This window comes from Culex quinquefasciatus, chromosome 2 (genome assembly GCF_015732765.1).
Source record: "Culex quinquefasciatus strain JHB chromosome 2, VPISU_Cqui_1.0_pri_paternal, whole genome shotgun sequence".
In the NCBI taxonomy this organism is placed as follows: Eukaryota; Metazoa; Arthropoda; class Insecta; order Diptera; family Culicidae; genus Culex; species Culex quinquefasciatus.
In genome coordinates, this window is record NC_051862.1 from 98,063,670 (window position 1) to 98,085,243 (window position 21,574).

General features: G+C 37.3%; 1 protein-coding gene across 1 annotated transcript; it reads right to left on the reverse strand.

Moving 5' to 3' along the window:
* Positions 1–9,060: 9,060 nt before the first annotated feature.
* On the reverse strand, positions 9,061–14,892 carry LOC6050586 (pyruvate dehydrogenase phosphatase regulatory subunit, mitochondrial). The gene is made up of 8 exons (XM_001867133.2): positions 14,237–14,892; positions 12,040–12,724; positions 11,885–11,978; positions 11,066–11,621; positions 10,800–11,007; positions 10,477–10,746; positions 10,218–10,418; positions 9,061–9,633 (listed from the first exon to the last, which is right to left on the reverse strand). Exons 1-8 carry the CDS (start codon positions 14,806–14,808, stop codon positions 9,397–9,399), a joined length of 2,823 nt encoding a protein of 940 aa, XP_001867168.2. The 5' UTR covers positions 14,809–14,892; the 3' UTR covers positions 9,061–9,396.
* Positions 14,893–21,574: the final 6,682 nt, after the last annotated feature.

A 21,574-nucleotide genomic window follows, 5' to 3' on the forward strand; every position in this document is an offset into this window, starting at 1 on the left:
AATTTAGCTTCAGGAGCTCCTGGAGGAATCGGGAAAAACGGTTCCCTCTTGATGGGGCGGACAAATTTAGCGCCAGCAGCAGCAGCCAGCAAGTCAGTCGCTGGTGGGACATGACGTGTCGGTTGCCGGTGCCGGATTTTACTTTTTCAGCTGTCAGCATCAGCAGGGCGTGAATTTTTCACGTTTCCGCCAAATGCCCACAGCGAATTACGGCCTTGTGTGTTTTGTAGGCCTGTTCCCATACAATGATTCTGGCACACAGGAGTGGAAATGTGATGTAAGTCAACGAAGGATTTGTTCATTCGACCATGCTTGCTGTTGATGTATTGGCTCATTATTCTGCACCGGTGGTGCGAACAGGAGTTGCATGGGTTTGACTGTCATTTTCACTTCACAAATAGTGTTGCTTCTGCTCCGGGGGCACAGATTGTGACAGATCATTCGCTTGTGAACAACAGCTGTTTTGTTTTGCAAATTTTCTAAAAAAGAAAATCTTGGCTGCAATTTTAGCAATATTCATTTCCTTTGAATAGACAGGGAAAACTGCACTGACTGTAGGAATTCGGTAATAGTCAGTCTACCTGGTCCCGCCCGTGTGAATCAATCGGACCGCGCACTGGACTCACAATCCAGAGGTTGCTGGTTCGAATCCCACGGCGGGCGCTCTTAAATTCTAAGTGTAAATACGGGTATCCGACGCCGTTGCTCCGTGCCATACTATCATACACTAAGGAGACCAGGGTGGTGAAGTCTTTGTGGCAACATGGTTCTAATAAAAATCGAAAATAATATGAATCGCCCTATTTTATTTAACATAAAAATGTTTGAATATCTGTTATCAAAACCAAAATGCATGTTTGGCCACAATACTGTAAATATTAATGAATTTTATTTTTTTTAATATGGTAAACCGATTCTAGACAGTGCTATCAAACATTCAATTCACAGCGACTACAATCAACTTGCCCGAGATCTCATTTCGCAACTTTTAATGTCCGTCGCGAGATTCTCAGCACACTTACATTCACATTCACTATCATCCACAGAATTTAGCCACAAAAGCCGCCACAATACAAAAAATTCCAACGTAGTTTAACAGGACTTAATACGTGGTCGGTTCATTGCGGTATTCTGATGAAACCAAAAAATCTTCGGCGAATTTACAATTTACAACACTGATTCTAGATATGAGCAAATCGGCCGATTTCGACCATTTTTATTTTTTGTATTTTTCACGGCGTGTTTTCTAGAACAACCTTTTCAAGAAAAAATAGTCATCGCTACTTTCAAATGTGACTTATAGGAAATTTTCTCGGCTATCCAATGCTTTTAAGAACGAAATGTTTCATCGGGAAATTTCTGAGATATCTGTAAATTACGTTTTCTGTTTTAAATTCCTGTATTATTTATTGGAAACTTAATACTAACAGTTCAGAAAACTTATCAAATGATGTGTTTCATGTGTCATGTACTCATCAAAATGTGCAAAATAAGTCAAGAAACAACTTTTTTTTTTATCTGAGTTTTTGAACATATGGGATTTATTCAGAACTTAAAATCATTAAACCGTACGAATATATTTTTTAAAGAGTTATTAAAATATTACATATTTTTTGTTTTGGTTTGGGTTATTTTTTATGTATCACGTGTCTGCTCTGATTTTGCTTGCTCAACCGAAAGTTTGGCAGACACACGGAAAAAAAATTGCAGATTTTTTAATCAACTTTTTTTCCACTAAAATTCAATTTCTCAAGATAAATATTTATTGATTTTAATGATTTTTTGATATGTTTTAGGGGACAAAAATCCGCAACTTTTGAGCCATCGAGAAACATGGTCAAAAAATCTGCCGCCGAGTTATGAATTTTTGAAAAAATAGTGATTTTTAGAAAAAATCGAAGTTTTATGCAAAAACAAATTTTACATTATTGTTTTAATGCAAAATTGAATTTGCAATTGAAAAGTACATGACAAATTTTTAGATAAAGGGCAAACATTGATTATTACGCCCATTTAAAATGCTAGTCTTGATTTTAAAAAAAATCAAAATATTTTTTCTAAAAGATCGGAAAATTTAACGACTGTTTCATGTATTAACATTGAAAATCGGACCATTAGTTGCTGAGATATCGTCATTAGAAAATGGTGGGTTGTTTTAGTGAGATTAAGAATTGATTAAGAAAACTTCAATTTTTGTGTTTCTTTTTCTTAAAGCGGCTCTATCTCATCAACCCGAGGTCCAATCTTCAATGTCTCTGAGACAATTTTATAGCAAATTTTCTGAACTTTTAAAAAAAATATTTTTAGAAATGGTCACTTATGGTTACTATTTTTAAAAATCGAAAAACTGGAAATATTTCGCTAAAATTAAACTTTCGGTGGCTATATCTTGAAAACGGAGCCCTTTATCAAAAAATATGTGAAGTACTTTTTGATTGCAAATTCAATTTTGCATTAAAAAAATTGTTTTTGCATGAAACCTTGATTTTTCCAAAAATCACTATTTTTTCAAAAATTCATAACTCGGCGGCAGATTTTTTGACCATGTTTCTCTATGGCTCAAAAGTTGCGGATTTTTGTCCCCTAAATCATATCAAAAAATCTCGAAAATCAAAAAACACGTATTTTGGGAAATTTAGTTTTAAATATTTTTTTCCGTGTACCTATTTTTTTCTCAAAAGTCCTCAACAATACCTACAACTTTGCCGAAGACACCAAATTGATCAAATTCACTCAAAAGTTACAGTTGTTTGAATATTTACATACAATTTTTGTATGGACTGCAGCCAAAATTGTATGGAGACTTGTATGGGTGGACCAATGACGCTTATTTAGCTTATTTGGTCATAGGGAAGGCCCCCACAAAGTTTAAGCCAAATCAAAAAATACAAATAAAATCCAATTCCGGTTTTGTTAGAGAATTTCTCATATCAGCGATTCTACGTCAAACCAGCAGTATCCACATCAAAAGAGGTTCGATTTGGCTCAAATTTGTATGAGAGTTACACCCAGAACTGGGCACCGAGAGTACTTTACTCATGGGTTCATTTTCAAAAAAAAAATCATTTATAAAAAAAGTACCGACACCGAGACTCGAACCTTAGGCCTTCAGCTTATTGAATCGTGCCTTTGCCGTATGCGCCACCATGGTTCGATGACTAAGTGGCGGCATTTGACCATATAAGCCACTCAATAGGATGAACTGTTTCAATGAACGAATGAACACGCGAGAGGTCTTTACTCTCGCAAAATAGTACTTTCCTCACGTTTCTTTCCGGAAGAACTAGCCCGTCTGTCTTTAACTTTGGGTGTACTTGGCCAGAACATAAGACCCCTTGTATTTGTTTGGTGATAAGGGCGGTCCTATCCACAAAAAGATGAGAATTTTCGCGAAACCCACATTTTATTTCTAAAAAGCTTTATCGCAAAAACCACATTTTATTTCTAAAAAGCTCAGATCGTCGCCGTCGTGCTCACTTGTCGTACGTGCATTTTAGACCAAATTAAGTTAAGAACACCATTTGTGCAGCTCACAATGTCTCATCTTTTGATCTTCACAGATCCCCAAAATTCGATTTCAATCTAGAAATATTCAACGAAATCCGAAAAAACTCCGTGCATTTTTGTCACTTTACATATGAAAGTAGTTTCAATCATGTCGTGCTATCTTGTCACTCTCTGAAAATTTATGTAAGTGCGACAACTGGCCAAAGGGATTTCAGGTCAGAACGCGTTTGTCGCACGTACAAGTTAGACTACCGTAAACATTTGTAATTATAACTCGAGACTCCAGCAACCAACTTCAACCAAACATCGGGACATTGCACAGAATGGTTAGCCAAACAAAAACGTGTTTGTTATTGTTTACATCGCGTGCTTTCGTTTTTGTTTATTCAAGGTCAAACATTAAAACGTATTTTTCTCGGAACGTGGAAATGGCACGACGAAGTCGAGATCTTCGGAACGGTCAAACCAATCGGCAAGTATCAAAATAATGTTGATGACTTTGACTTTTAATTAACAAAATTTATACATTTCAAATTAAAGATAAATACAGTCGACTCTCTGGCTGTCGATCTTCTCGATATCAATAATTCTCCATCTATCGATGAATTCTTCAGTCCCTTCAATCTGCATACTTCAATTATCTTCATTCCTCGATATTTTCCCTTGCTTGAAGGATCTCTTCCTCGACGGTCCCTTGGATTCTGTTTGCTTTAAAAATCTCTTCCGGTTGTCAATAATTTCACTTTCTCATGGCTTGCATAGACATTTTTCTTGGCGAAACGAAGCTTTGAAGGGTGTTTGACATTAGTTTGTTTTTGTTTGATGGACGCCCAAGTAACATTTTTTTCTAGGAGTTCTACAAGAGCTCTTCAAGATAGCTACAGCATAGCAGTTTGGACCGCGGTAGGATAAAAGTCTCTTCAAGTACTCTTCCAAACTCCTGAAGAAGTTTTGAAGAGAATTTTATCATACCGCGGTCCAAATTGCTATGCTGTAGCTATCTTGAAGAGCTCTTGTAGAACTCCTGGAAAAAAATGTTACTTGGGCGTTGCCATGATTCTCTCCCATAGCTGGGTATCAGGAAAAACATATTTTCAATCGAGTCTTCATTTTGCATCGTTCTGTAAAGTGATGATTCTCTTCCTCGACGGTCCCTTGGATATTGATAACCGGAGAGTCGACTGTACTAGGGTGTTTCAGCCAAACAAAAAAGTTCTCAGAATACGGCAAACCGAGGTTCCCCTTGTAGAGGATATCCATTGGGACTCTCATGCCAAATATCAGCCCATTTGGTTGAGAATTGGCCTGTCCCCAGCGGTTCAAAGTTTACATGTAAATTACTATGGGATTTTTGTGTTTTTCGTTCAATCGTTCCTACAAGTCTGGGGACAACATGGATTCACTCGGAATAAAGACAGGTGTGTAGGGGATGGTCCAATGAACAAGTTCAAGAAGGATTTAGGGTTGTCCATTCTGTCCCCAAGGTGCGCATTGGATCGACGTCCGGTGTCTCCAGAATCAACGATTCACCCTTCAAATGTACGCATTCTCCCTAGTATGCTGTGACGGCTAGCTGAAAATAACGACGCCCCATGTCAGACGGTGAACACGTGGCAGAGCATTCATTCAAGTTTTGGCTCAGAAACATACTTTAAAAAAATAAAATTATAATTTTTGATGTTCCTGTAACAATTTGAATTATTCTAAATAACGTAACATGATGATTTTGTAATAATAATGCAATTGATGCTTCCCCACGTGTTCACTTTGAACCGCTGGGGACAGGCCAATTCTCAACCAAATGGGCTGATATTTGGCATGAGAGTCCCAATGGGTATCCTCTACAAGGGGAACCTCGGTTTGCCGTATTCTGAGAACTTTTTTGTTTGGCTGAAACACCCTAATAAATACACTTACAATTCAAATGAATACTTTGATTTAAAAATTATCTGAATTCGGTACATAATTTAAAAATAAAATACCATGCGTCTCCAGCAAAATGTACTGGGAGCTCATTTCGATGGAGCAAAATGATACTTTAAGTTGGAAGATTTTTGAAAAAAATAACATGCACCAAGAACATTCAGATTAAGCAGCCTACACCCAGATACCTATAATGGTATGTGATAAGCTATGAGATACACGGATGCCAGATTTTTGCAGACATTTTCACATTTCATCTGGCATCCCTGATGAGACATTTTTGTATAGGAATTTCACTCAATTTATAAATGGATCATTGACACCTATTTTTAATTAGTTCATCTCTATGAACTCCAGGAATTCTTATGGCTAATCAAAGGGTAACTTTTTGCATCCCATCAAAGTGTAATTAACGCTAATGGACCTAACCACACACGCTTCGAAAGAATGTTTCCATTGATTGCACGCCCAACCCACAGGCGCCAGTGCTGCTGCTGTTGCATGAATTTGCACACATTAAACTCGACTTATCGTCACGCGCGAGGAACATTTGCATTTTAAAACGGCGTGATTTTATTCGGACAATCGGCTTACGAACTCGTGAAAAATAATCGCCAAATTGTTCAATCAATTAAACACGCGTGAACGGAACAAGGGGGTCTCTCTATTAATCAATCAGATCAATGCGTGATGTGGGCATAAGTGTTTCGCTTTCAAATAAATTACCCTCCGTTATATGCGCATTTTTAACCGTTTTAAAAACTCTTTAAAAATTATCACTACCACAAATGATTGTTACAGCATCAGTCGGGTTGGTGAAAGGTTGACGATATTCGATATATTTATCATCACGCTACAGTGAGCGTGCTATAAATCAGTCTATTTTCATAGGCTGGAAATGAATTCAAACAAAAAAAAAACATAAACGGTTTGTCTGCATCAGTGCGTAGAAAATATGAGCACAACAATATGATAAGCTGCGGGTGATGAAGCGAACCAATCCAATTAATCATGAGGGCAGTAATTAAACTTTGGAAAGGGACAATTCTCTAGAAAATTTTTGTTTCTTTCTTTATTAAAAAATTGATCTACATTTGAATTTGAACAAATAATTCGTTTTCAGCTTTCTAAAAATTTCGTCGGCCATTTATACCTCTTATGTGTAGCGGATTAAACGTTCCAAACATATCGAGGGTAAATAATTATTTCGTTCTCAAAATTTATAAGTGCTGTAAAAAGTCGCTAAGAATAAATTCAGCACTTTCACGTTTAACCAGCACGGTCCGAATAATCCGATTTGGCTCAAATATGGCATGGAAAAGAATATTTTAAATCATTTTGGAGCCTTGCGCAAACTTGAACGATATTATAAGTACAATTCTGGACCAACTTTTGAAAAGGGCGCATAAGCATTTTGACAGCTTTAACCATTTAGCTAATTCCGAGAGAGCAGATAATTATTAGGAGGCCATCTATTAGTTAATCTGTCTAGGAATTTACAATATTGTACCAGTATTAGTAGTATTCAGAATTCAGAGAAAAAGAATTCTGTGAAAAAGTTTACTTTACTTTACTTTTTTTGCTTTTTCAGCAGATTTTAAATTATAAAAAATCTGATTTGGCTCAAATTTGGCATGGAACTCCCATCAAAATAATTAGACGCGTATTTTATGAAAATATGAAGTCATTTAAAGTCTATTTGCTGATATGAAGCTTATAACTGAAAATATATATTGATTATTCAGAACGATTTACACAACATATCTTAAATAGATTCTGAGCTATGAGCTTTTGAAAAATGAAAATTGCCGGGTTTCGGTGTATCAATCAAACATCAAAGTACCATGCTACTCCACAGACATGAGTTCCCAGCACCTTTTGCAAGAGACGCATGGTGATTTAAGTTCAATTTATTCTACCGAATAGTGTCATGTCACTCTTATAATAATGATAATAATAATAATAATAAAAATAATAATAATAATAATAATTAAACCTACAGGTGGCTCTCTGGTTGCCAACATCGAAGGGCATCGAGGGAGAGACGCATCAGTGTACGAAAACATTGATAAGTGAAAAGCAAATAAATCCAAGGGACAATCGAGGGAGGAATTAATTGAGCTAGGAAGAATATCGATACAGGAAGAGCATCGAAATATGCAATTTGGAGGAACTATAAAAACCATCGATATATGAACAATATACACAACATTAACATTCTATTTTTTTAATGAAAAAAAAAAAACAAAAAAACTGCCAAGTGATACTAACTTAAAAAATATGTTCAAAACAAATTGCATCTACAGTATAAAATCTAATATCTAATAAACCCAATTGAGGTGAGGACTTTAACTTTTTTGGAAAAAGTAAAATTTTTGGACTACAGATCGACAAAGACGTAATAAACTATATTTTAAATTCTTAGATATTAGGTTATGACGGTGGCACAACTGACCAACCATTTTTATAATTTGAACTACATCTTACTGAAAATTTTAAAGTAAGCTTGAATCTTGAAATCGGTTTTTAACTATTCCACAACCCCGAAGATTGACTGAGTAAATTTGTGTTTTGCATTTCCGTTGTGCAACTATACTTACTTTTCCGTCATTCTCGAATGATGAAACGGCCTACCTTTCATTGCTTAAACAACAGTTTTGAAAAATTTTCAGCTTGCTTTTGACTACTAAATATTTCAATCTTCCAGCACTTGTATCGTAATATTTTCTGACATTGTTTTGGAGTTATGAGTCCAGGGTTACCAGATAGAAATTTGAAAAATCTGGCAAAGTATCGATTAAAAATCTGGTAGGCAAAAATATAACAATTCTGAATGGTGAATGGAGAGGAGGGAGGATATAAATATATTCAAAAGTTTGTAGAATTCAGACGGTTTATCTGATTTTATGGCCTCATTTTCTTCAAGAAATACACATTCTATGTTTTTTTATTTTCAATTAAATTCGTTCATTCTAATCAAAAATATATTAAAAATGGGGAAAAGTAACAAAATCTGGCAAAATCTGTCAATGTCTGGCATTCGAGCGGGAAACAAACTATTCTGTGAAAATTCAAATTTAAATGGCACCTTCCAAAATTGCATAAAATGTTGCATCAAACTCGTTGCAAAACTTGTTTTTTTTTTAGTACTCGGCGTATATAATTTTATTAAATGCGAGTTATTTAAAGATATTGCGGATTTCAGAGATTTTTAGACAATCGTGCAAGTTGTGAAAAGCTCTCCAACAAAGTGCACACCTCAAACTACCCTAGTTTGAAACTGGTTGAAAGCAACAAAGCTCAGTCGAGACGCGCACCACTCTAGGCGAGCGGGGGGGGAGAAGGGGTAGGATTTCAAGTGTGCAAATATTTGGTGTGCAGTTATGATTTGCAAGGGTGGAGAATTTGGTGCAAAGTGTGCAATAATTCGTCTCAGAAGTCTCATAATTGGCATGAGTTCTTTTCATGTATAGACAAACTCTGATCGTTTATCCAATCAGAGAACCTTGATACGACCTCTAGAAGAAACCGGGAAAATTCTAGACAATAATAGTTAATAAAAAATGCAACAAAAGCTGTCGAGTGGCATAATTCCAGAGATTTTGTCATCAGTGAAAAAATGAACCTCAATTACATATGCACAATTGCCTTTATTTAGATTAATAATAATATTTTTCGAACGCTGTACAAATAGAGTACAGTAAAAGGACAACAACACTGACTGATGTAAAAATAATGGTTAAAAAAAGGAAGACCAATTTAATTGACAATTGCAAAACGAGAGCAACAAACACACACACGCACACACGTTATAGAAGTTGGAGCATAAACGGTTATTGTTTCATTTTTGAAATGATTGAAAGCACTTTAATATCCTTTCCGATGTCGAACGTATTGTCACTCGCACTCGCGATTCACACTCACAAACGCACACGCACACATGTTACACATTACACAGCCCGTAATTTAGGTTTTGCTGTACGCGAGCAAATTGTTGTCGTCCGGTTTGTCGCGCGTCGCCTTGTACGCCTCGCGCTCCTGGTCCGGATATTTGGTCGGCAGGTTGGGCGAGTGCAGGTTCGCTTTGGCCGGATACCGAATGCCGCCGATTTCCACCTCGTAGTCGCCGTTCAGCACAAAGTCGTTGGTGACTGGCAGGGGTTTGCCCTTGAAGTCGAGGTTCTTCACGAAGCCCAGGCAGATCTGGAAAGGGGAAGGGGTGGTGGGAAACGTATTATTATCATATTGAATTAATTATGTACCCTTTCTTTAAGGAAAGTTTGCTTTAAGGACGTTTCAATAAAACTATCAAAATCTTGGCAATGTTGTACCGGATTCTTGAAAAAACAGTTCTGGTTGAATTAACAGTTCTCCCGTTGATTCTCTCATAAAAATACATTGTAAAAATCATCAACTAAGCAGATGAAGAAATTTTGGAGTTTTTTTTTAAAAAGGTTCAAGAAACCAAATTTTCAGTTTTTGCTTTTTGGGTGTTTTTAATACCCCTGACTCAAGGTTTCAAAAACACCCAAAAAGCAAAAACTGGAAACTTGGTTTATTGGACCTTTTAAAAAAAAAACACTCCAGATATCTTTTCCGAAAGAGATCTGGGATCAAGTTTGCACTGATTTGACGTTTGCTGAGAGAGTCAAAAAGTTGACTTATGTTCAACAATGTCATAATGGTTAAGGAGAAGCAGGACGGCTTTTCTTACAAAACAAAATGGACGCTGTAAGATTATAACCTCATAACCACAAACACGACGCAAAATCTTTGAAATAGCTTACCTGCTTTTTAAAAGTGAAACCATACGCAGTCGTCGTTGTCTGACCACAGTAGACCCCATTCCTGTAGATCGGTTCCCCTCCCCAACACCACAAATCAATGTCCGGGTCGTGATCGTTGATCAACAGCTGGATGTACATCCGCTCGACTCCCTTGTCCCGCTGCGCCAACAGCGCATCCCGTCCGATGAAGTTGACTCCTTTCTGAAATCGTTTGATGACATGATTTGCTAGTCCTAAGTTCAAACAATATCCGTATTACATTGAACTTCACACGCCACATGCGTCCGCACTCAAGCGGGGTGGTGAAGGTGTCCAGATCTTGACCCCAGAACGCAAAGAACTTTTCCACACGCAGCGTACGCATCGCGTAGTATCCACAGTGCTTGATTCCGTACTTTTGACCGGCTTCCATCAGTTTCGTGTACACGTGCAGCGCAAACTCGTTCGGGATGTACAGAACGTAGCCCAGCTCTCCGGTGTGCGTCAGATTTAAGGCCCGGATCCCGTTGGCGAGACCCACGTCCAATTCCTGCAAGAAATACAGTTAAAGTCATCTTCCTTCAGCCTGAGATCTGCACAAACCTTGCAAGTAAAGAAGGGAAAGCTCTTCGGTGACAAATCCGTATCAGTAAGTTCCGAAAGCATAATTCGAGTAAACGGTCCCATGATGCAGATCGCCGTGTACATTGACGTAACGTCCGAAACGCTCACTCGACCTCCCGGAGGCAGGTGGCGGTCGATCCAGGCTTTGCATCGTGCCTGCTGAACAGTCGGCGCGATCATCATGTAACTAAAAAGAAATTCTTTTAGCTGTTTTCAATCCAGAAACAAAGCTCAAATCGACTCACTGATTCTCCGACAGTCTCGCCAGCGAGCAATCGTTCTCGTACCCTCCGTGTCGGTTGTGCATTCCGGTGTGGATAATCGCCCCCACCGGCTGATCAATATCGTTTGAGCAAAGATACTGGAGCAAATCGACGACCTCCCGTCCCTTCGACCACAAATCAATCTTCGTAAATGTACTGTAATCGCTCAGTCCAATTCGCTCCCGGCACACGTCGTACTCGTTCTGGACGTGCTCGAACCAGTGGGGTTTGCCAAACCCATTCGTCGTCGCAATACGGAACTTGGGAACGCCCTTCTCGTCCAGTGAGTTCTTCTTATCGAACCACGCGGGTCGTTCGTAGCCCATTACCTGGCTGAAAACCGCCCCAGCTTCCTTGAGAGCCGGGAAGATGGGTGACATGCGCAGGTTCCGGCCCGTCCGGAACTCGTAGAACGGATAGTTCATGTCGTAGTGAAGTCCGGGCACCTCGCGAACGCGGTCCCGTAGGAACTTGCGATTGTTGTGCAAGCCCAGAAAGCGGGAAATGTCCAGCTCGTGCAGGTCGATTGATGAGTAGCCTGCAATGGAAATGGCATTCTTTACAGAACTGTTTTTCTCAGTGTATGGAATAGCGACATCTCGGTTCCAGTAGATGCACTAAAAATGGCGCATGCGTGTTTGGTACTGTTTGAAAAAACATAATTTTTCAACGATTATAAAGTTAAAAAAAACATTCAAGTTGGAAATATTATTGGTAACTGGTATCTGAAAATAAACTTTTAAATCTTTAAAGCACCTTATTATATGGAAACAGTTTAGAAATATTTATAAACAAGCTTACCTTGAGTGATAATATCCGCAATAGCTCGTCCAACCCCTGCAGCAGCAGACATTCCAACTGTTTTCATTCCAGCAGCCACCAGATAGTTTTGTATCTACAATAATGATAATATTAAAAAAAAAACAGTCGTAATAAAATCAATTCTAACAACTCACCTCTGGAGCCTCTCCAATAATCCACTTACAATCGGGTGAAAATGCCTCCGGACAGTTGGACAACCGTTCCAAGGTGGCATTTTTCAAACTCGGAATCCTGCGCAACAATTCCTCGAGCAACGGATGAAAATGGTCCCAATCGGCCGGAAGCTTCCTCTCAGCAATCGACACCGGAGTGTCCCCGTCTTCGTAGGCAGGTTTGGCCTTCGTTTCAAACCCACCGGCCAACAAACAGCCATCATTCGCCTCCCGGAAGTAAATGTGACCATCCAGATCGCGAACCACCGGTAGCTTCTCCGGCAGATTGTAAACGTGCTTCGTGTGCAGATAGTAATGCTCGGCGGCATGCAGTGGAACCTTCACGTACGGTTCGGACAATTGGCCAACCTGGCGGGCCCAGAAGCCGGCACAGTTGACGAAGTAAACGCACTCCACGGTTCCGTTGCTGGTTTCAACGGCTTTCACCCTTCCATCGTGTTGAATTATCTTCGACACTGAACAGTGTTCGACTACAGTGACTCCCTTATCGAGCGATTCCTTAACTAAACTGTGGCAAAATGCGTTTGGATTACCAACGCCATCGTTCGGAATCCACAGGCCACCGGCCAGATCATCGGTCTCGATGATCGGGCAAAGCTCCTTGCATCTCTCCGGTGAGACCAGCTCGCATTCGACGTTCCATGCGCTAAAACATGAGAGAAATGAGATGTGATGAAACAAATGCCATTCATCCAGGGCCCACGAGTGTTATTCTTTTTGTGAGAATATAGAAAATATGGTAATATTTTTTAGCTCCAATGTATAATCTTGATTTTCACTCGACATTTCTAGCATAAAAACGTGAAGAAAAGCAATAATATTAAAATACTAAAATACGACCCTGCTATTTTCAGAACTGTATTTTAAAACTAATTTATTATGAGCACGACAAATTGGGAAGAAGGTAGTAAAGTTTGTTCTACGCAACCCACCATGTTAAGCCTTTGAAGTTGTACAAAAATGTTTGAATCACCAGAAATATATCCAAGATTTAGCTGGGGGTCATTCACAAATAACGAAATCTAGAATATCATTCTTGTTCTGTCAGAGTCTAAGTCCAGCGCTAGGCTAGGACGGGGAACGGTCAGTGACTGACACTGAGCAACATTGAAAAACGCATTCAGTCAGCATTTATCATCATCAACGGTATGTCATTTTGTCATTTTGAAGTGACCGCCCAAGGTATGTAGATTATATAAGGTAAGGCGGGAATTCCCAGTTGTCAAAATAGTTAGCACGAAAAACAGATTTTATATGGAGATTTTCAAAAAAGTGAAAATTTGACCATTTTCCGGGCAAATTTCACCGGATTTTTTTCTGTGGGGTTGTTAAGCATGCCAAACTGAACCAAAAAACGCGTTTAGTTGAATTTATTGTTTTGAAAGAAATATTTGTGTTTTAAAAGCGTGTTTCGGTTCAGTTTGGCATGCTTAACAACACCACAGAAAAAAATCCGTTAAAATTTGCCTGGAAGATGTTTAAATATTCACTTCTCTGAAAATCTCCATATAACATCCGGGTTTCGTGCTAACTAACTATTTTGACAGCATGAAAACCCCGCCATACCTTATCTAATCTACATACTTTGGTGACCGCCAGTGAACGCACAAGAAGTTGAAACGAATAAAATCGAGCTCAGCAGTCATCCGACACGAAGGCAGATGTTCTCTCTTTCTTTCTGTATGGAAACGAAATCAGCTTGTCAAAGTCAATTATTGTCAAAAAAAATTATACAAAAACTTGTGGAATTGATTACTAACTATTTCAATTACCATTTTGCATTTTTAGTTAAATAGGGCGCTTTTGTTATTAAACAATAATAGTTTTGGAACCACAGATCGGGAAAAGTAATAAAACTTTAAGAAAAAGAATTTTTTTCATAATTTCATAGATATTTTGAATGTTTTTGGTATCAACATAACTGTAATAATGTACACATATAGCATTTTGTGATAGTTCTAGCTGACTTTTTTATAAATGGGCTTGATATGATTTTATTGAGTAAGTTTTGGACGTTTGATGAGTTTTTCTTTATTTATTTATTTTTTTTTTTGAAAGAAAATAAAACAATCTTGTTTGATTCATTTGACTAACAAAATGCATAAAATAAACCCAAACTGATCGATCCAGTAGTTTTTTCAACTCATTTTTTACTCACGCGCTCTGCGACTTCATCCGCCGAAAAAACGTCATACGATCTCTCGTTCGCGCCAAATTCAGCGACCCCGTCTGCTTCCAACCGGTGGGCAAACCCTTCTTGTCGAACTCCTTGATTAGATCCAGCGAAATTTGCGCCAGCCGAACCTGTGAGTCTGTCGGTTTCAGCTCGCCCAACAACCCACTAAAGTGCCACGGGTTCCCCTCGCCAATGCGGCCCTTCTCAATGAGCACCGTGTGGGGACCCCACCCACGCTGAGCCAACTGATAGGCCACGGCCGCACCCATGATCCCGCCCCCGCAAATGACCACGCGGGCATTCTTCGGCGGGACGCTGCTTATTGCGTCGGACGTTAAACCATACTGATTGAAATTTTCACCCCTGCTACGATCAAACTGTTGCTGTTGGTGAAGAGTACTGCCTCCGGAGTAGATCGAACGCGCAATTAGATGCTGCTTCCTTCGGGAAACCCATCTATCGTTGATTCCGGCTGAAACTGGTGCGGCAAGTGCCCGTCGATTTAAAATGCTACAATTTTTACACCACCGCGATTTATTGAGTGCAAGAAACATCTTAATTCCAGCCCGGTAAACACATTCGTAAGCAGCAATCAACCTTGCAAATTATAATTTTGCCTAAACATAATCAGCTGTTTACTGTCAGTTAAGGAAAAATAAACAACATTTGACAGCAAGGAGTGGTGCACAAATTGTCGCCATTTTCAAAATGTTGATATCACACATATTTTGAAAATACTGACTTAAACCTAAACTTACAATCAGCTTCGTGCAAATTAACCATTATTATCATATAAAATAACCCTTGTATACCAATGAAATTGCATACGATACATGAAATAACCAATTTCAACATGACCCATTTCACCTTAAAAACAGGGTGAACAGAAAGCGACGAATAAAGATAACCTAACGATGCTCAAGCGAACGGTTTGCCTGGTCTATTTCGTTACTTTACACTGTCGACATCTATCTGTGAATACTCTCTACGAACATAACATTATACAAGCAATACGTTCACAAACAGATAGCGCCATAGAGAAGGGGTCGTTCCAATGCTACGTGACAAAGCATTAAAATTGTAGTTTATTTTTTTTTAAGTTGAACTGTTTTTTGAACAAATTTACTGTTTTTAAGTGAAACTAAAAAATACGTAACTGGTTACGTAATTTGAGAATGATCCCAAATATAAAACCAAAAACATAAACACCAAGCGTCTCCACTGTACTCAATCAGAACTCAGATTTACAAGATGTATTTGGATTTTTTTTTTTATTTTTGATGTGCAGTCCAGACCCGTTTATCCGAAATTCGATTATCCGAAGGTTTGTATGGGACTTCGGATAATCGAATCATGAACAAAACAAAATTTCGTCGAAATTTTCGTTATCTTACTTTTGATACCAAATTTATTTTAGTCAAATTTAAATGGTTTATTGCCTATTAAGTTAAAAAATGCACTTTCTTTAAAATTTCATCTCCGCAATTTTGGCCGCCATCTTGGATTTAAAAATTCTTAAGAGGCAGTATTTGTAAATATTGCTCGGTTTGTTCTAGAGGTCGTATCGTGGTGCTCTGATTCGGATGAAACTTTCAGCATTTGTTTGTCTATACATGAGATGACCTCATGCCAAATGTGAACCCTCTTCGAAAAAGAGAAGTGGGGTAAAGCGGGCTTTGAAGTTTGAGGTCCAAAAAACATAAAAAATCTTAAAATTGCTCGTATTTCCGTAAAACTTCATCAATTCCAACACTCTTAGATGCATTCGAAAGGTCATTTGAAGCACTTCAAAATGTGTCATAGACATCCAGGATTGGTTTGACTTTTTCTCTTAGCTTTTGCAAATTACTGCCAAAAAATGATTATTTTAAAACCTTAATATCTTTTTGCAACAGGCTCCAACACCCATACTCCTGTAGGTAAAAAGATAGGTAATTTCACGGACTATAAGCCTACGGTATTAACTTTTTGGCCAATCGCAGTTTTGCTCATAGTTTTTCAATTTTTCTAGAACAAACATTTTACAACGTTAGTTTTTGCGCTGTAGGCCAAGAAGACGGCCCTTTTTGTCATATTCGGAATCCTCGGACAATTTCACGTGAGTTAGAAGTATTCTGCCGCTCCAATCTAGTCCGTCCCATATGTAAAAAGTGAGTGCTGAGATATTGCCGTGAGAAGCCCAAAAAATGTTTCACCTTTTTTTACATTTCTAATCACAAATTTTTACATACTTTTTCAACAACTATTTCAATATTGGTTCAAAAAGTACCCCTTTCCTAAAATTGATTAAAAAAATTTGAAATTTTAAGGTAAATTTGGTAAATTTTCATGCTGGGACTGACCTGACTTTATTTATCCATCAATAAAGGCAAGTCTATCTGTTTATCAAGGTAGGCTTGAACATTCGCAACAGAAATTTGCCTGTCATTTGTTGGTTTGTTTTGGTAGTTTTCCTAGTTTTTTTTATCAAAGATTTAAAAGTTTGATTGTTTCAGGTTAATTTAATTCGGCAGATGATTTTAGCAAATTTCCTGGCTACAAAAATGTAACCAGCAACGTTGTATTATTTCTTTACCTTTTGTAGCAGAACAAATGAATATTTGATTGCATTTATCAACATCTGGATCCTTGAATTGAGTAACCCAGAATCGTTGAACGGAAGGGGAACTTAATCCAGAACCAGACCATGTATATTCATTCAAGAAGGAATAGTACTGATTTTTCTGAATATTAGCTCAATGGTATGTAGTTTTTTTTTATTACTGTGGTTATCCCAAGCATGAGGAAAAAAAAGGCAGTTTTCGATTATCGACAAAATTCAAAATATATCGTAAACATGACAACTTTATGAGTTTTGAAGTTCTGATAGTACTTAGGTACATAGTCTGTATAAAAATAATAATTACACAATTTTTTCTATTGATTTGTGAGACATTTCCATACAAGGAACTGACTTGCCTTTATTTTGCATATGGGACAGCACCAAAGTGATTTTTGTTTTGGAATTTTTAGAACAAACATAACTTTTTATTAAATAGGCTTAATCTGCCCATAATTGAAAATTCGGCTATTATGCCAAATCAAGTATTCCGAGAAAAACGCGTTTTAGTGTTTGTCACAAAATCTGCGTCAAGGCAATTTCCCATAAGAGTGGCATATTAGCCGTTTGGTTTTTCGCATCGGCAGCCAAGTTCAAACACTATTTCAGGAAAATTCAAGTTCCAGAAGATGCGTTGGAACATCCTCTATCACCTGGTGCTAATATCTCGTTTTTGTCAAAAGTGGATATTAGCCGATTTTTCAATGGTGGGCAGTAATGTAGATGTTAAAACAAGACAATTCTTAGGTTTATCTCAAAATCGACAAAAATACATATGGGACGGACTTGCTTCGAGCGGCAGTATTGGAGTTGTAATTTTGATTTAAAAAATAATTAAATAAAACATTTTTGATAAAAGAAATAGATCTTATTAACCCTGTGATCAATACGTCAAATGTTGTATCAAGTAGGCGAAAACCTGTTTTACTCCGAATCCAACAAATTGTTAAAAAATATTTAAATTTATTCTAATTGACAATTTTTCCTATCAAATTTACAACTCCTAACTTTTAACTTACGTGAAATTGTCCGAATTGACAAAATTGAGACCAAAAAGGGGAAAAACGAACGTTGTAAAATGTTTGTTATTGAAAAATTTAAAAACTATGAGCAAACCTGCGATTGGCCAAAAAGTTTATACCGTAGGCGTATAGTCCGTGACCTATCTTTTGACCTACAGGAGTATGGGTGTTGGAGGCTGTTGCAAAAAGATATTAAGGTTTTAAAAAAAATCCATTTTTGACAGTAATTTGCAAAAGCTAAGAGAAAAGTCAAACCAATCCTGGATGTCTATGTCACATTTTGAAGTGCTTCAAAAGAACTTTCGAATGCATCTAAGAGTGTTAGAATTGATGAAGTTTTACGCAAATGCGAGCAATTTTAAGATTTTTTATGTTTTTGGACCTCAAACTTCAAAGCCGTTTTACCCCACTTCCCTTTGTCGTAGAGGGCTCATATTTGGCATGAGTTCATCTCATGTATAGACAAACAAACGCTGAAAGTTACACTTGGTGAAAAACTCGCTCTTAATCACTTTAGAGTAGTTTGAGAGCCAACAATCAAAAATAAGACAACGAAAAAAATATAGTGGATCGATTATCCGAAGTGAAACTTTGCGAAGGCCTTCGGATTATCGAGTCTGCACTGTACTTGGATAATTTATTATTTCTGGTTTAAAAATTTAAAAATTCTGCTTTATAAGTACAAATTATATGCCTTGAGGGTTTCACCCCGATTTGTGACAATTTCGTTCAGTGAGCCTTGAGATATCGTGGCACCCAAAAATAAATTCGTGTTTCCAGAAAAAAACACATTTTTCGTTCACATACCTCTTCATAACCGATTCAGAAAGTTTCTTAATCCTCCTCCCCTGTTAATTCTGCGGATCACAATCCGTTCACAAAATCTTATCTGCGGTTAATGCAACGCAGTAGGCCTAGCCGCTTTATTTTTTGCAATACATTTTCGTAATGTACACAGTAAAAAAAATCATGGGAAGGGGTACTTCTTTTATGTCAGAAAAAATGTGTGGTTAATTCTCCACCAACTCACATAGCAGTTGCCCCGACCCCTTTTCGATTTGCGTGAAACTTTGTCAAAAGGGGTAACTTTTGTCCCTGATCACGAATCCGAGGTCCGTTTTTTGATATCTCGTGACGGAGGGGCGGTATGACCCCTTCCATTTTGGAACATGCGAAAAAAGAGGTGTTTTTCAATAATTTGCAGCCTGAAACGGTGATGAGATAAAAATTTGGTGTCAAAAGAACTTTTATGTAAAATTGGACGCCCGATTTGATGGCATATTCAGAATTTCAAAAAAACGTGTTTTTCATCGAAAAAAACACTAAAAAAGATTTTAAAATTTTCCCATTTTCCGTTACTCGACAGTAAAATTTTTTGGAACATGTCATTTTATGGGAAATTTAATGTACTTTTCGAATCTACATTAACCCAGAAGAGTAATTTTTTCCTTTAGAACAAAAATTTTCATTTTAAAATTTCTTGTTTTTTCTAACTTTGCAGGGTTATTTTTTAGAGTGTAACAATATTCTACAAAGTTGTAGAGCAGACAATTACAAAAATTTTGATATATAGACAAAACTTTTTTTCGTAAAATCGAGAAAACTCGTTATGTTTATAAGCAAACCCCTTATGTTTTTAGGAGGTTACCGAGATCATTTGTCGAGAGCTTTTGAAATCAAATAAGTTCTACATGTTGGTTTTATAACTCTCTTTAGATACTATTCTAGGGTTAAATAAAGTTTTTTAAAGTACTCAATGGTTTGTAAGTATTTTAAAAACGTTACTTAATCCACCCTTAGGTGGTTGGTGCCTTCCTCACATTTAAAGGGTGCTATCCAAAATGCAAAAAGTGCGTAAATAACACTTAAGTGCTTATAACTTTTGATAGGGTTGTCAGATCTTCAATGTCTTAGACGCATTGGAAAGCTCTTTTGAATACCTATCCAACGATATGTCGCATGAGAGATCCGGACTACGTTTTCATTAACATATCTGAGATCCGGCCTCCAAAAAGCGTATAAATAACACTTTAGTGCTTATAACTTTTGATAGATTTATCAGATCTTCAATGTCTTGGACGCGTTGGAAAGGTCTTTTAAATACCTTTTACAAATGTATAGCATGACGGGTTTTCTTACAAAAACCACCCTTTTTACAATATTCCGGACTTTTGCTAAAATCGTTTTTTTAGCATAACTTTTGAAGTACTTAACTAAACTGCATAATTTTGAATAGCGACTTATGGGACCCCAAGACGGATCGAATGACGCCAAAACGGACAAAATCGGTTCAGCCAATGTCGAGATAATCGAGTGACAATTTTTTGATCAACATCCCACCACACACACAGACATTTGCTCAGAATTTGATTCTGAGTCGATAGGTATACATGAAGGTGGGTCTAGGAGGTCTAATTGAGAAGTTCATTTTTCGAGTGATTTTATAGCCTTTCCTCAGTAACGTGAGGAAGGCAAAAATCCCTTCGACACTGAAATAAATCGCAATTGAATGCAAAAACTCTTGAGCAAAATTTTCAGGTTTTCATCAAGAATAAACTCACTCCAATTTAATTTTATTTTATCTTAGAATGAAATCAACATCAACAAATTTTACACAGAACATAAAAGACTTAAAATAAAAAATAAGTAATTATTTCAAAATCGTTTTATTAACATTTGTAGCTCCAACAGGGTCAACAAAGTTGGAAATGCAACTTGACCCACTTGGAAAAAAAAGTTGGAAATGCCTTTTTTTAATTATAACTTAAGGTAGACACATCTGATTTGGATCTACCTTGTTGGAGTTGCATTTCCAACTTTTTTGACCCCGTTGGTGCTACAAGTGTTAAAAAGTTCAAAACATCATTTATCTGAGAAACCATGCGCAAAGTTTATGCCATGAAAAATATCGACTATTTTTTCAAGCTGCTTGGAAAAAGTATTATCCCTACGATAATTCATGCAATTGAAAATACATTTTCAAGCAAATTCTCGACATCATAATATGGCGTTAATAAATAAATCAATCCACACGTAATTTTACATTTGAGACCAGTTTTCAGCACCTTGTATCTTAGGACCAAAACTTTTTGCATTTTTTTATATTTCAACGTTATTTTCTAAGCTTTTAGATTGGCAGCTACGTAAAAGTAAAATAAAAAAACAACGAAGATTTTTCCATGCGAATGATAATACATTGCGAAAACCCTGGTCTGCTCGGATCACTCCTACATTTAGGGAGTGTTTTTGAGCTACCCAAATACGTATACGCTTTTACATCAAATTTTGCGTTAAAATTGTGTGTCAGCACCAGGGATACCAGGTCAAAATTTGAAAAATCTGGCAAAATATCGATGAAAAATCTGGCAGACGAAAATTTTACAACTGTGAATGGCGAAGGGGAGGCAGGATAGGAATTGATTCAAAATTTTGTAGAATTCAATTCAGAATTCAGGTCGAACTGATTTTATGACCTTTAAAAAGTTGAATTTACATCTTATTTTTGTAAAACATACACGGAAAGGGGATCGATCGCCAAACCAGCGACCGAATTTTGCTGGGTTGGTTTTGCTGATATCAGCGAAATTTTTCTCTAAACCAGCGAATTTTTTTGCTGAAAAAGGTGGATGCGCGAAATCAAATTCAGCAACTTGGTTTCGCTGGTTTGTTATTTCCGAAACGGTTTCTTTTCCAGCAAAA

Coding starts and splice junctions, on each gene's coding strand:
- LOC6050586 (XM_001867133.2), bottom strand. CDS start 14,808: ATGTTTCTTGCACTCAATAAATCGCGGTGGTGTAAAAATTGTAGCATT. Junction 11,979..12,039: donor TTATTGGAGAGGCTCCAGAG/GTGAGTTGTTAG, acceptor TCATTATTGTAG/ATACAAAACTATCTGGTGGC. Junction 10,419..10,476: donor TGTGGCGTGTGAAGTTCAAT/GTAATACGGATA, acceptor AAACGATTTCAG/AAAGGAGTCAACTTCATCGG.